Source organism: Mus caroli, unplaced genomic scaffold, assembly GCF_978045245.1.
Source record: "Mus caroli unplaced genomic scaffold, Mus_caroli_1 scaffold_14, whole genome shotgun sequence".
In the NCBI taxonomy this organism is placed as follows: domain Eukaryota; kingdom Metazoa; phylum Chordata; class Mammalia; order Rodentia; family Muridae; genus Mus; species Mus caroli.
This window is the reverse complement of record NW_028227269.1, coordinates 99,312,176-99,325,550: the sequence shown is the minus strand read 5'-3', so window position 1 is coordinate 99,325,550 and position 13,375 is coordinate 99,312,176. Positions and strand designations below refer to the sequence as shown.

Genomic DNA, 13,375 nt, shown 5'->3' with positions numbered 1-13,375 from the left:
TCAGCCTGCTTTCTTATAGAACCCAAGACTACCAGCCCAGAGATGGTCCCACCCACAAGGGGCCTTTCCCCCTTGATCACTAATTGAGAAAATGCCTTGCAGCTGGATCTCATGGAGGCATTTCCTCAACTGAAGCTCCTTTCTCTGTGATAACTCCAGCTGTGTCAAGTTGACACAAAACTAGCCAGTACAGTGTCGATACTTCATTCCTTCTTGGAATGGGGAAAAAATACCCATGGAAGGAGTTGCAGAGACAACGTTCATAGCAGAGCCTGAAGGAAGGACCATCCAGAGACTGCCCTACATCCAGAGATCCACCCCATAAACAACCACCAAACCCAGATCCCAACAAGTGCCTGCTGACAAGAGCCTCATATATCTATCTCCTAGGATGCTCTGCCAGTGCCTGGCAAATACAGAAGTGAATGCTCACAGTCATCCATTGGACAGAGCACAAGGCTTCAGTGAAAAAGCCAGAGAAATACCCAGGGAGCTGAAGGAGACTGAAGCCCCATAGGAGGAACATCAATATGAACTAACCAGTACCCCCAGAGCTCCTTGGAACTATACCATCAATCAAAGAAAACACAAGGTGGAACTTTTGGCCCTAGCTATATATGTAGCAGAGGATGGCCTAGTCAGTCATCAATGGGAGGAGAGGCCTTCGGTCCTGTGAAGGATCTAGGCCCCAATATAGGGGAATGCCAGGACCAGGAATGAGAATGGGTGGGACGGGGAGCAGGGGAAGAGGGGAGAGGAGAGGGGATTGTCAGAGGGGAAACTAGGGAAGGGGATAACATTTGAAATGTAAATAAAGAAAATATCTAATAAAAAAATAAAAAATAAAAAATAAACCTCTAGATTGCATTGCTAAAGGAGCCACTAAGAATTCTATGTGTCACAGATTTAAAGTCCAGAATAACCCCACACACACACTTCCGTTCACCTAAGTAGCATGCCCAATCAAAATATACCACTACATCACAGCCCATTCTAACACAGAGCTCCCCTTTCTTTGCTTGAGATTACACCCACAAGGTCATTGGCTGCTGTTTTTCTTCCTGAGTCACGAAGCAGTCACTTAAACTTTTCTTCCTACATTAATAAAGGCTCTCTCTGTGAAACAAGGTGTTTGGACGTGATTTGTGCTTATTGTGCGGTCCTAGAGAACCCCCAATGTTCAGGAATTTCCAAGGAAGAGTCTTTTCAGCTCAAACAGACCAATCCTATTTCAGCAATTCTGCAATTGTCATAGTATTTCTGATGTCTCAGCAACTGCAAACATGGAACATGAATGCAGTGTACCTCAATATGTGAAATTTTAGAGTTTCTAATATTTGAAATGATTGTATATTGGTATTCTAGTGCTTAAAATTAGCCCATTACACAAATATTAAAATCCCAAAGCAGGTACTACCATTACCATTGAATATTTGCCTTTTCTTAATTTTTAGAAAGCATGAACAAAGTAAACAGGGTACAATATTTTGTCAGTTTACTTTTAGATTTTCTAAGGCTTGGGGAATCAAACCTAGGACCTCACATATTAAGGGAAAGCCTTCAACCACTGAACTACATATACCCTTAGTGGCAAGTATTTTAATTTTGTTTCAGTAAATAAAAACAGTACAGATGCTATTTAAAATTTGTCTGCTTCTTTCCATAGTCCCATGTCCAAGCTATAATCAAATACATAAAATGTTTGAGTGTGTGTGTGTGCATGCGTGTAAAGAACATAATGCAACTTGGGTGTCACTCCTTAAGCACTGTCTACCTGTCCTGTTAGACAGATTTTCATGAGCCCGAGGTTCTCAATTAGCCTAAGTTGGCCAGCTAGTGGGTCTGAGGAATCCACCTCAGTTCTGGAATTAAAACTCCATTTCACAACAGCCAAATTTTTAGGTTAGTTCAAGGGATCAGATTCACATCCTCATACTTGAAAAACACTTTAATATTTGAACTGTTTACTCAGGCCCTAGTCCATGTTATTACATATTATGTTTTTAATACTCACTATGCATGCATGAAGAATTCAGAGCACTGCTTTGTATGACTTTTGAAGTTTAATTATGGTATTTTTCTAATTGTTAAAGATTCAATTAATTTTACTGTGTGTGTGTATATATATGTGTATGTGTTTCTTCCATATATAATTTTGTACCACATTGATGCCTGATGCCCTCAGAAGCCAAAATATAGCATCAGATGCCCCTAGAACTGGAGTTGAGGTAGTTATTGGCTACCATTTCTGTTCTGGGAGCCAAACTTTGGTCCTCTGCAAAAGCAACAATTGCTCTTAATTGCTGAGCCATCTCTCCAGCCCTCCTTATTCATTTCTTTTAGAAAAAAAAATCACCGTCTTATATTGCAGACATGACACAGGAGGAGCTTCAGTGGGCAAGTGAGCATCTTAGAGATGGTTCACTATTCTGCTCAGCTGTGATGTGTATACCTTGGAGAGGCACAGCCCCAGTGCCTTCATCTCCAGATTGCTTCTTGCTGCTGCTGTGCCTTCTCATGTTTGCCATTACCATATTTCTCATCTATCTAGCATGGTGTGATTGGGCATCGGAAGACCTTCACTTCCTATAATCTGGTGTGACTGTACACTCTATTTGACAATTTTCCTGCAAGTCAATATGAAGATGAACTTTCTTAAAATAATATTATTCAGATGAACTAATGATTTTACAGAATTCCTAATTTGACTTAAGTAGTTTACAAAGTTAGGGTAGTTGATAGAAAGTTTAAAGATATGGTTTAAGTTGTTCTGCCAGAAAAATCTAATAACATAGGAATCTAGAATAGAGTTCCCCCTCATTGTAGAATATTAAGGGCTACATAAGTTAGGAAAATAGTATAGTGAGTTATTGCCTTGCAAGCACATAACTGTATTTGGAAGAGAAAAATAGGCTTAGTTAAAATTAATGATCAAAGAAAACATTTCATTCAAGGTTGGGACTGAGTGTCAGGATCTTGTGGTCTAGGGATGTGACCACAGGTTTCACTGTGCACCATGAAAAGACAGAATTATGAATAAAGACTAAATCATTCTATTATAAGGATACAGAATAGATGATTATCCAGTTTAGCCGAACAAAACTTCAAGTATAAAACATACGATAGATATTGATCTCTTTCTTACTAGATACAAATTGTCATCAGCTAAGTATAGGCTTTAAAAAAAAATGCTACTCCAGCTTGTTTCTTCAGATCATTTGCTTGGAAAATTGTTTTCCAGCTTTTCACTCTGAGGTAGTGTCTGTCTTTTTCCCTGAGGTGGGTTTCCTGTAAGCAGATCTGAGAAGTATATAATAGTGCGTGAATCCACAACTGCTGCAGTTGTAGGTGTGAGGTGTGGAGCAGAAGGTCAGCCTACACTCTTAATAACGAAGCCTTTTCACTAGTCCTGAAAAGAGTTTTCAAACGAACATGTCATGCTAAAATAGTAAAATTCATTTCTAAGAATTCAAGAAAAAATCATTTTAATTATTAATCGTAAAATACATACTGATTTTTTACTTAATATGATAAGGAAATTTTTATTGAGGAAAATTTTATATATTTTAATCATGCTTTTCTTTTTCTTTGACTCCATCAAGATCCTCTGAACCCACCCAGTTCCACACAGGAAATATTTTTTATTGACTCTAAAATAGTGATTCCCAACCTGTGGGTCATGATCCCATGGTGGGGGGGGGGGGGTCACATATCAAATATCCTGCATATCAGATATTTACATTACTATTAAAAACAACGAATTTATGAAATTCTTAGGCAAATGGATGGATCTGGAGGATATCATCCTCAGTGAGGTAACCCAATCACAAAAGAGCTCACATGATATGCACTCACTGATAAGTGGATATTAGCCCAGAAACTTAGAATACACATGAAATTCAAGAAGAAAGAAGACCAAAGTGTGGATACTTTGTTCTTCCGTAGAATGGGGAACAAAATACCCATGAAAGGAGTTACAGAGATAAAGTTCAGAGCTGAGACAGAAGAAAGGACCATCCAGAGACTGCCCCACCTGGGGATCCATCCCATATACAACCACCAAACCTAGACACTATTGCATACCCCAGCAAGATTTTTGCTGACAGGACCTTGATATAGTCTCTTGTGAGGCTCTGCCAGTGCCTGGCAAATATAGAAGTGGATGCTCACAGTCATCTATTGGATGGAACACAGGGCCCCTAATGCAGAAGCTAGAGAAAGTACCCAAGGAGCTAAAGGGGTCTGCAACCCTATAGGAGGATCAACAATATGAACTAACCAGTAACCCCAGAGCTCGTGTCTCTAGCTGCATATGTAGCAGAGGATGGCCTAGTCAGCCATCAGTGGAAGGAGAGACCCTTGGTCTTGCAAAGATCATATGCCCCAGTACAGGGGAATGCCAGGGCCAGGAAGCAGGAGTGGGTGGGTTGGGGAGCAGGGCAAGGGGAGGATATAGGGTACTTTTGGGATAGCATTTGAAATGTAAATGAAGAAAATATCTAATAAAAAAGATATATTAAAAATGCTACTATGGAGCAGCTTGCTTAAACTTTGTTATTCAATGACAAAAGAATTATTGCATACACAATAATATATAGGTACACACAAGGAGGCTCAAAGTTAATATTTGGCATTTTTCTATGATTGTTTCCCAGTTTATTTATTTTTGGAGACAGGATCAATCTTCTTCCAAACCTGAAAACCTGGTGCTCCTAAGAGCTCCTAAGATGGCCTGTCTTTGTCTCCCTGGTGTAATTAATTAAAGGCAATAGCCTCCACTGCTTCAATTTTGTATGTGTCCTGTGAATCTGCACTCCAGTCCTCAAACTTTTGCAGGCAGTGCTTTATCCACTGAACAATCAATCTCCCAAGCCCTTTCCTACTATATTTTGCAGCTTGATTTTTTTCACTCAATTTCTCTGAGTTCAGTTCTCTCTGATAGGTGTCTATTTTTGTACTTCAGTGGCATGTACCTGCATGCTTTTGTTCCTCTCCTTTTTAATAGACATTTGTGTTGTTCCTAGTTCTTTCTTATCACAAATAATAATGCATTAAAAAGGATGAACAGGTCTTTTAGACTTATAACTTATTCCTTGAGAATCACTCTCAATTCTCATTGGAGTTCGTAATTATGGTGGAAGACTTACTAAAACTACAATTGCCTGGCCTATCTACAGAGACAGATTTTAATTTGTGTATATATAATGGAGTCTAATGATAATTCATTACTTTTTGAAAGGCTACCCAAGTATTTCTTCCATAAAATATAATTTTATATATTTTTATTCTTCAGTCTATACAGGATTATATCAGATTGATATTAATACCAGCAAAAAAAGTAGTGCAATGAAAGAGAGAGAGAGAGAGCTTAAGGAATATTAACATCTTTCACTAACTACAGTGCTACAGGTGATCAATAAAATTAGGCCTAGGCATGGTGACACATGTCTTTGATCCCAGGAATTTAGGACAGAGGCAGGTGGGTTTCTGTAAATTTGAGGCCACATGTGTCTGCAGGGCACATTCAAAGGCCAAATGAAACACATAATTAGATTACATCTCAGAAAAATATTAAGCTATCTGCTTCGTGTCAGTCAAATAGAAACCTAAGCATTTATAACACACAGTGTTCAGGAGCTTAAAACAGCTAACTTTTAAAATTATTTATTTATTTATTTATTTTTATGTGCATTGGTATTTTCCTACATGTATGTCTGTGTGAGATCCCCTGGACCTGGAGTTACAGACAGCTGTGAGCTGCCATGTGGGTGCTAGGAATTGAACCTGGGTGCTCGGGAAAAGCAACCAGTACTCTTAATCATTGAGCCACCTCTCCAACCCCTAAACCAGTTAACGTTTATTCATACCAATTAATTATTCTGCTGGTTATGATGGCACCTGACACCTGAGAGACTGAAGCAAGAAGGTGATAACTTCAAGACAGACCGAGCTGCATAGTAAGATCTTGTCTTAAAAAGGAAGTACAAGAAAAGTTTCAACTGTTCTGACTAAAACTGAACAAGATGTTTTGCTGTTGTTCCTCATTTCTAAAAAATTGCAGTGTGTGTGCTGGTGCTATAGTTCAGTGGTAAAGCACTTGCTGACAATGCTTAGGTCTTCTAGGCCTAGGTTCCACCCTCAGCATTGAAAAAAAAAGAAAAATGAAACCAAGCAATCTACCCACCAGAACTGTGTTTGTGAGCACACAAGTATTTTTTAATGAGCCTGTGATAAAATGAATACTAAGATTCAGATCAAATATATAAAAAAATTTATACAGCCACTGCTTAGAATGACCCCACAGATATCATTAGTAAATAAAACTTTTCAATTCACTGTGAAGACTTCTATTAAAAATTACCTATTTATATGTGTACATAAACATATATACACACATATATCATATATATACCCATATCATATACATAAAATACATATGCACACACAGACACACACACACATGATCCAGGTGCAGTTCTCAGCAGCCACATGCAGTCTCACAGTTATTTGTAACTCCAGTTCCAGGTGTTCAAACATGTCAGGAGCTAACAAGCTCAAAACTAGCAAGTAATAGTCCTGAGGTGAGACTGCCTTCCATCAATCACCCATGACAGATTTGCTCTCATAGACAAGGTCCAGAGGAAATTCATTTTAGGAAAGATTCCTGCTATTAATATGTGTTTCCTGTCATTATTAAAAATATATCACCATCATAGGTATTAACCCACCCTTTTGAGCAGATCTCTACAGAACTATGAAGATGTACTGTCTTATAATGATGCTATATAGACAAGTAGATGATTTCTTTATCCTTAAGGATCACCCTATAAGAATTCCTAAATTTATAGTAATCATTAAACTCTTTGAATAACATTGCTATTAAGTCCTTTCTGATAGTCAAAACTGCAGAACTCTGTCTCTCCAAGTGTCTCCAAGTGTGTCAGTTAATTGCTTCTGAGAGTAAGCAGGCTACTATCAGAATAACAAGGGATGAATGTTTAGCCAGATAATCACTCCCAGTCTATATGCATGTAAACATTCTCTGTTGTAAACTTCTTACTCAATTTATGATTGAATTTATGTGTAAACTTGTGAGGAACTTTTTCCCATGTGATCATGTACTATGAAAGATGTGTAAGTGCCGAAGACAAAGAGAAGAATGAGCATTCTGTTTTCCCTCACTTTCTTAGCTTTTATAGGAAACATTTTACAATGTAGAAATAAACACTAAAATTGTTTTTCAAAGTATCCCCTTTCCTTCCTGCAATTTCAGCAGCAGGCTGAAAGTTAGAGCTGTGCAATTCCTGCAGAGTTAGAAGGATGGCTACTTTACTTAATCTCTTGCTATTTGAAAATGAGGTGCTAAATGCCAGAGTCTGTAGTTTCTGGCCTCAGTGGAACAAAGAGGAGCACAGAGGAATATAGAACACAGGTCAGCTACAGAAGCAAAGCAACTTAGACTTAGATAAGTAAACTTTTTATTATACAGCAACCCTAAATATCTCATAAGACAAAGTCTTACCCTTCTATCTTGTAAGACAAAGTCTTCTCACTCTGCTGCCTCTAGAGGAACCAAGAAGAAGAAAGAAGGACTGCCAGGGCTGGCCCCTGGAACAAACAGCCTCTTCTGGCCTCTTTGAGCTCCCTACATGGTACACATGCATATATGAATACAACACAATCATAATCACCCACATAAAATAAAAATAAATGCATCTTTTAAAGTACTAAATAACAGATGTCACTAGCACAGTAAAAGATTATTCAAATGAAATTCATCCCAGAGATTCAAATATATTTATAATTTGAATATATATTCAAATATACATTATATATTATATATAAAAGCAATGGTCCTGGCCTCTGGGACTTGGCACTATGAGTTAATTATCAAAGTTTGTTCAAAGAGTATGCGAATGACATCTATTCTATATGCTGATATTTACCTCGGACAAGGTCCAATAATGTCCCATCAGTTTCATAAATGTTTAATCCTTCATGCATTGTGATCTTTATCATCCATTGTTCTATAGCTGCGATATCTAAAAATAAGAGATAATTAACTTTTTATATGTCATGTTGGTGAAACTGGAAGCTATGTGAATATTATTTTTTACAATCATTTTGACTACATGAATGTGTCACATTTCATACATTTTTATGCAAACATTTTTTCTGGTAAACTAATAAATAATTATGAAATTGTTTTGCTACTATAACAATGTATTCAATATGAATAAATTTAGATCATAATTTCTTATAACTATGACAAGGAAAATGAAAATCATAATCTCTTTGTGAAGGGGTATAATAATATTTTAAAATACCTATCAGAGGAAAGTACAGGACCTGTGACAGCGGCGATGCTGAGTTTGACAAAACAGGTAAGAAAAAGTTGAAAGAATTTCTCACCAAACCAGTCCTCAAAAATGAAGCAGAAGTTACTTCTAAATACATTCTACAAGCCAGTATTATCCTGATACCAAACCAATAGGGACAGAACATAATGAGAAAACTTGAAGCCAATATTCCTGGTGAATCTTAAGGCAAAATATTCTCAAACAAATACTAGAATGGTGGGAGATAAAGAGATTGCTCAAGCTAAGAGCACTAGCAGCTCTTTTAGAGGATCAAGGTTCAGTTCTCAGCAACCACAAGGACAACACACCCATCTGTAACTCCAGTTCCAGGGCTTCAAACACCAGGTGAGCTCCATGTGCACATAATGGACTAGCCTATGTATAGACTTGTCTGGCCTCAGTGAGAGAGGATGTGCATAGCCTCAAAGAGGCTTTGAAGTGCTAGGGTGGGAGGGGTAACCAGGGGCCCTCACCTCCTCAGAGGAGAATGGGAGAGGAGATAGTGAAAAGTTTGTAGGAAGAGTTTATGGGAGGGGGATAGTGAGTGGGATGTAAAGTGAATAATAAACAAACAAAAACAAAAAACAAAAACAAAACAAAAAAAAAAAAAAACAAATAGCCTTCTGGATTCCATTTGTGCCTGGGAGCTGACCCTATGCTACAACCCACTGCAATCCAGTAATGCCCAGAGAAAGCTTGACCCCAAGGAATGATGACATATCTAGGCTCACAGGCTCACAGGAGGGACAAGATACAGTCAGAGACAGCAATGCCAGCTAACAACAGAGATAACATGGTGAGAGGCAAGCACAAGAACATAAGCAACAGAAACCAAGATGATTTGGCATCATCTGAATCCAGTTCTCATGGGTTCAAAAACAAGCCCTAGATACCGCAACATACCTGAAAAGCAAGATTCTGATCCAAATTCCAATCTCATAGTGATGATAGAGGTCATTTTACAAAGGACATAAATATCTCCATTAAAGAAATACAAGAAAACACAGGCAAACAGTTGAAGACTTTACACAGGAAACACATAAATCCCTTAAAGAAATACAGGGAGGGCATATATCCAGAAGATGTTCCAAACTTAGGAACTTAAGACTGCACAGGTGAGAGTGTGCACCACAGAGGCAGACAGCTTCTGGGACAGGCGGGAGCCACAGAGCCGCTGAGGCAGCACCCTTTTGGGGCCGCAGACATCCGGCACCCTCCCAGCCGGAGGACAGGGGTCCCGCCCTGCACGGGAGCCCTCTGCCTCAGGAGAATGGAGCGCCATCTTGGATCCGGGACTCCGCCGAACTTAGGAACTTAGTCTGCACAGGTGAGAGTGTGCACCACAGAAGCTGACAGCTTCTGTGACCTGCCAAAGAAACACAGCATCCGGGAAAGGTCCTGTTTTGGGCCTTCTTCTTCGGCCAGGAGGAGGTCCAAACACCAGATATCTGTGCACCTTCCCTGTAAGAGGAGAACTTGTCAGCAGAGAGTGCTCTAACCACTGAAACTCAGAGGAGAGAGCCTGTCTCCCAGGTCTGCTGATAGACGGTAATCAGAATCACCAGATGAACAATCTCTAAACAGAGACAACTATAAGAACCCCAGAGATTACCAGATGGCAAAAGGTAAACGTAAGAATCTTACTAACAGAAACCAAGACCACTCCCCATCATCGGAACCCAGCACTCCCACTTCGCCCAGTACAGGGCGCCCAACACACCTGAAAAGCTAGACCTGGATTTAAAAGCATATCTCATGATGATGGTAGAGAGCATCAAGAAGGACTTTAATAACGCACTTAAGGAATTACAGGAGAACATTACTAAAGAGTTACAAGTCCTTAAAGAAAAACAGGATAACACAATCAAACAGGTAAAAGTCCTTAAAGAAAAACAGGAAAACACATCCAAACAGATGATGGAAATGAACAAAACCATACTAGACCTAAAAAGGGAAGTAGACACAATAAAGAAAACCCAAAATGAGGCAACACTTGAGATAGAAACCCTAGGAAAGAAATCTGGAACCATAGATGCTAGCATCAGCAACAGAATACAAGAGATGGAAGAGAGAATCTCAGGTGCAGAAGATTCCATAGAGAACATCGGCACAACAATCAAGGAAAATGTAAAATGCAAAAAGATCCTAACTCAAAACATCCAGGAAATCCAGGACACAATGAGAAGACCAAACCTACTGATAATAGGAGTGGATGAGAATGAAGATTTCAACTCAAAGGACAAGCAAACATCTTCAACAAAATTATAGAAGAAAACTACCCAAATCTAAAGAGAGAGATGCCCATGAACATACAAGAAGCCTACAGAACTCCAAATAGACTGGACCAGAAAAGAAATACCTCCCGACACATAATAATCAGAACAACAAATGCACTAAATAAAGATAGAATACTAAAAGTACTAAGAGAAAAAGGCCAAGTAACATATAAAGGCAAGCCTATCAGAATTACATATTTTTCACCGGAGACTATGAAAACCAGAAGATAATGGACAGATGTTAAAAGACACTAAAAGAACACAAATTCCAGCCCAGGCTACTATACCCAGCCAAACTCTCAATTAACATAGATGGAGAAACCAAAGTATTCCATGACAAAACCAAATTCACACATTATCTCTCCACGAATTCAGCACTCCAAAGGATAATAACAGGAAAAAACCAATACAAGGACGGGAACCAAGTCCTAGAAAAAAACAAGAAGGTAATCCCTCAACAAACCTAAAAGAAGACAGCCACAAGAACAGAATGCCAACTTTAACAACAAAAATAACAGGAAGGAACAATTACTTTTCCTTAATATCTCTTAATATCAATGAACTCAACTCCCCGATAAAAAGACATAGACTAACAAACTGACTACACAAACAAGACCCAACATTTTGCTGCTTACAGGAAACTCATCTCAGAGAAAAAGATAGACACTACCTCAGAAGGAAAGGCTGGAAAACAATTTTGCAAGCAAATGGTATGAAGAAACAAGCTGGAGTAGCCATTCTAATATCTGATAAGATTGACTTCCAACCCAAAGTCATCAAAGAAGACAGGGAGGGACACTTCATACTCATCAAAGGTAAAATCCTCCAAGAGGAACTATCAATTCTGAATATCTATGCTCCAAATACAAAGGCAGCCACATTCATTAAAGAAACTTTAGTAAATCTCAAAGCACACATTGCACCTCATACAATAATAGTGGGAGACTTCAACACACCACTTTCAACAATGGACAGATCATGGAAACAGAAACTAAACAGGGACACAGTGAAACTAAGAGAAATTATGAATCAAATGGATCTGGCAGATATCTACAGAACATTCTATCCTAAAACAAAAGGATATACCTTCTTCTCAGCACCTCATGGTACCTTCTCCAAAATTGACCACATAATTGGTCACAAAATAGGACAAACAGATACAAAAATATTGAAATGGTCCTATGCATCCTATCAGATCAACATGGACTAAGGCTGATCTTCAATAACAAAATAAATAATAGAAACCCAACATTCATGTGGAAACTGAACAACACTCTTCTCAATGATACCTTGGTCAAGGAAGGAATAAAGAAAGAAATTAAGGACTTTTTAGAGTTCAATGAAAATGAAGCCACAACATACCCAAACTTATGGGACGCAATGAAAGCATTTCTAAGAGGAAAACTCATGGCTCTGAGTGCCTCCAAAAAGAAACTAGAGAGAGCACACATTAGCAGCTTGACAACACACCTAAAGGCACTAGAAAAAAAAGGAAGCAAATTCACCCAAGAGGAGTAGACGGCAGGAAATAATCAAACTCAGGGGCGAAATCAACCAAGTGGAAACAAGAAGAACTATTCAAAGAATCAACCAATCAAGGAGCTGGTTCTTTGAGAAAATCAACAAGATAGATAAACCCTTAGCCAGTCTCAGTAGAGGACACAGAGAAAGCATTCTAATTAACAAAATCAGAAATGAAAAAGGAGACATAACAACAGATCCTGAAGACATCCAAAACACCATCAGATCCTTCTACCAAAGGCTATACTCAACAAAACTGGAGAACCTGGATGAAATGGATGAGTTCCTAGACAGATAACAGGTACCAAAGTTGAATCAAGATCAGGTTAATGATCTAAACAGCTCTATATCCCCCAAAGAAATAGAAGCAGTCATTAATAGTTTCCCAACCAAAAAAAGCCCAGGACCAGATGGGTTTAGTGCAGAGTTCTATCAGACCTTCAAAGAAGATCTAATCCCAGTTCTTCACAAACTATTCCACAAAATAGAAACAGAAGGTACTCTACCCAACTCATTCTATGAAGCCACAATTACTCTGATACCTAAACCACAAAAAGACCCAACAAAGATAGAAAACTTCAGACCAATATCCCTTATGAATATTGATGCAAAAATCCTCAATAAAGTTCTTGCTAACCGAATCCAAGAACACATCAAAACAATCATCCATCCTGACCAAGTAGGTTTCATCCCAGGGATGCAGGGATGGTTCAATATACGGAAATCCATCAACGTAATACAGTATATAAACAAACTCAAAGAAAAAAACCACATGATCATCTCGTTAGATGCGGAAAAAGCATTTGACAAGATCCAACACCCATTCATGATAAACGGCTTGGAAAGATCAGGAATTCAAGGCCCATACCTAAACATGATAAAAGCAATCTACAGCAAACCAGTAGCCAACATCAAAGTAAATGGTGAGAAGCTTGAAGCAATCCCTCTAAAATCAGGGACTAGACAAGGCTGTCCACTTTCTCCATACCTATTCAACATTGTACTTGAAGTCCTATCCAGAGCGATTCGACAACAAAAGGAGATCAAAGGGAACAAACTGGAAAAGATGAAGTCAAAATATCACTTTTTGCAGATGATATGATAGTATACATAAGTGACCCTAAAAATTCCACCAGAGAACTCCTAAACCTGATAAACAGCTTCGGTGAAGTAGCTGGATATAAAATTAACTCAAACAAATCAATCGCCTTTCTCTAC

General features: G+C 38.5%; 1 protein-coding gene across 1 annotated transcript in view; it reads right to left on the bottom strand.

Moving 5' to 3' along the window:
* Positions 1 to 13,375, bottom strand: part of LOC110288505 (cation channel sperm-associated auxiliary subunit beta-like) — a 239,931-nt gene that overhangs the window by 158,038 nt on the left and 68,518 nt on the right. Inside the window, exon 6 of the mRNA XM_085830619.1 lies at positions 7,947 to 8,042. Coding sequence (XP_085686745.1) covers positions 7,947 to 8,042 — 96 coding nt within the window. The remainder of the gene's footprint in view (positions 1 to 7,946; positions 8,043 to 13,375) is intronic.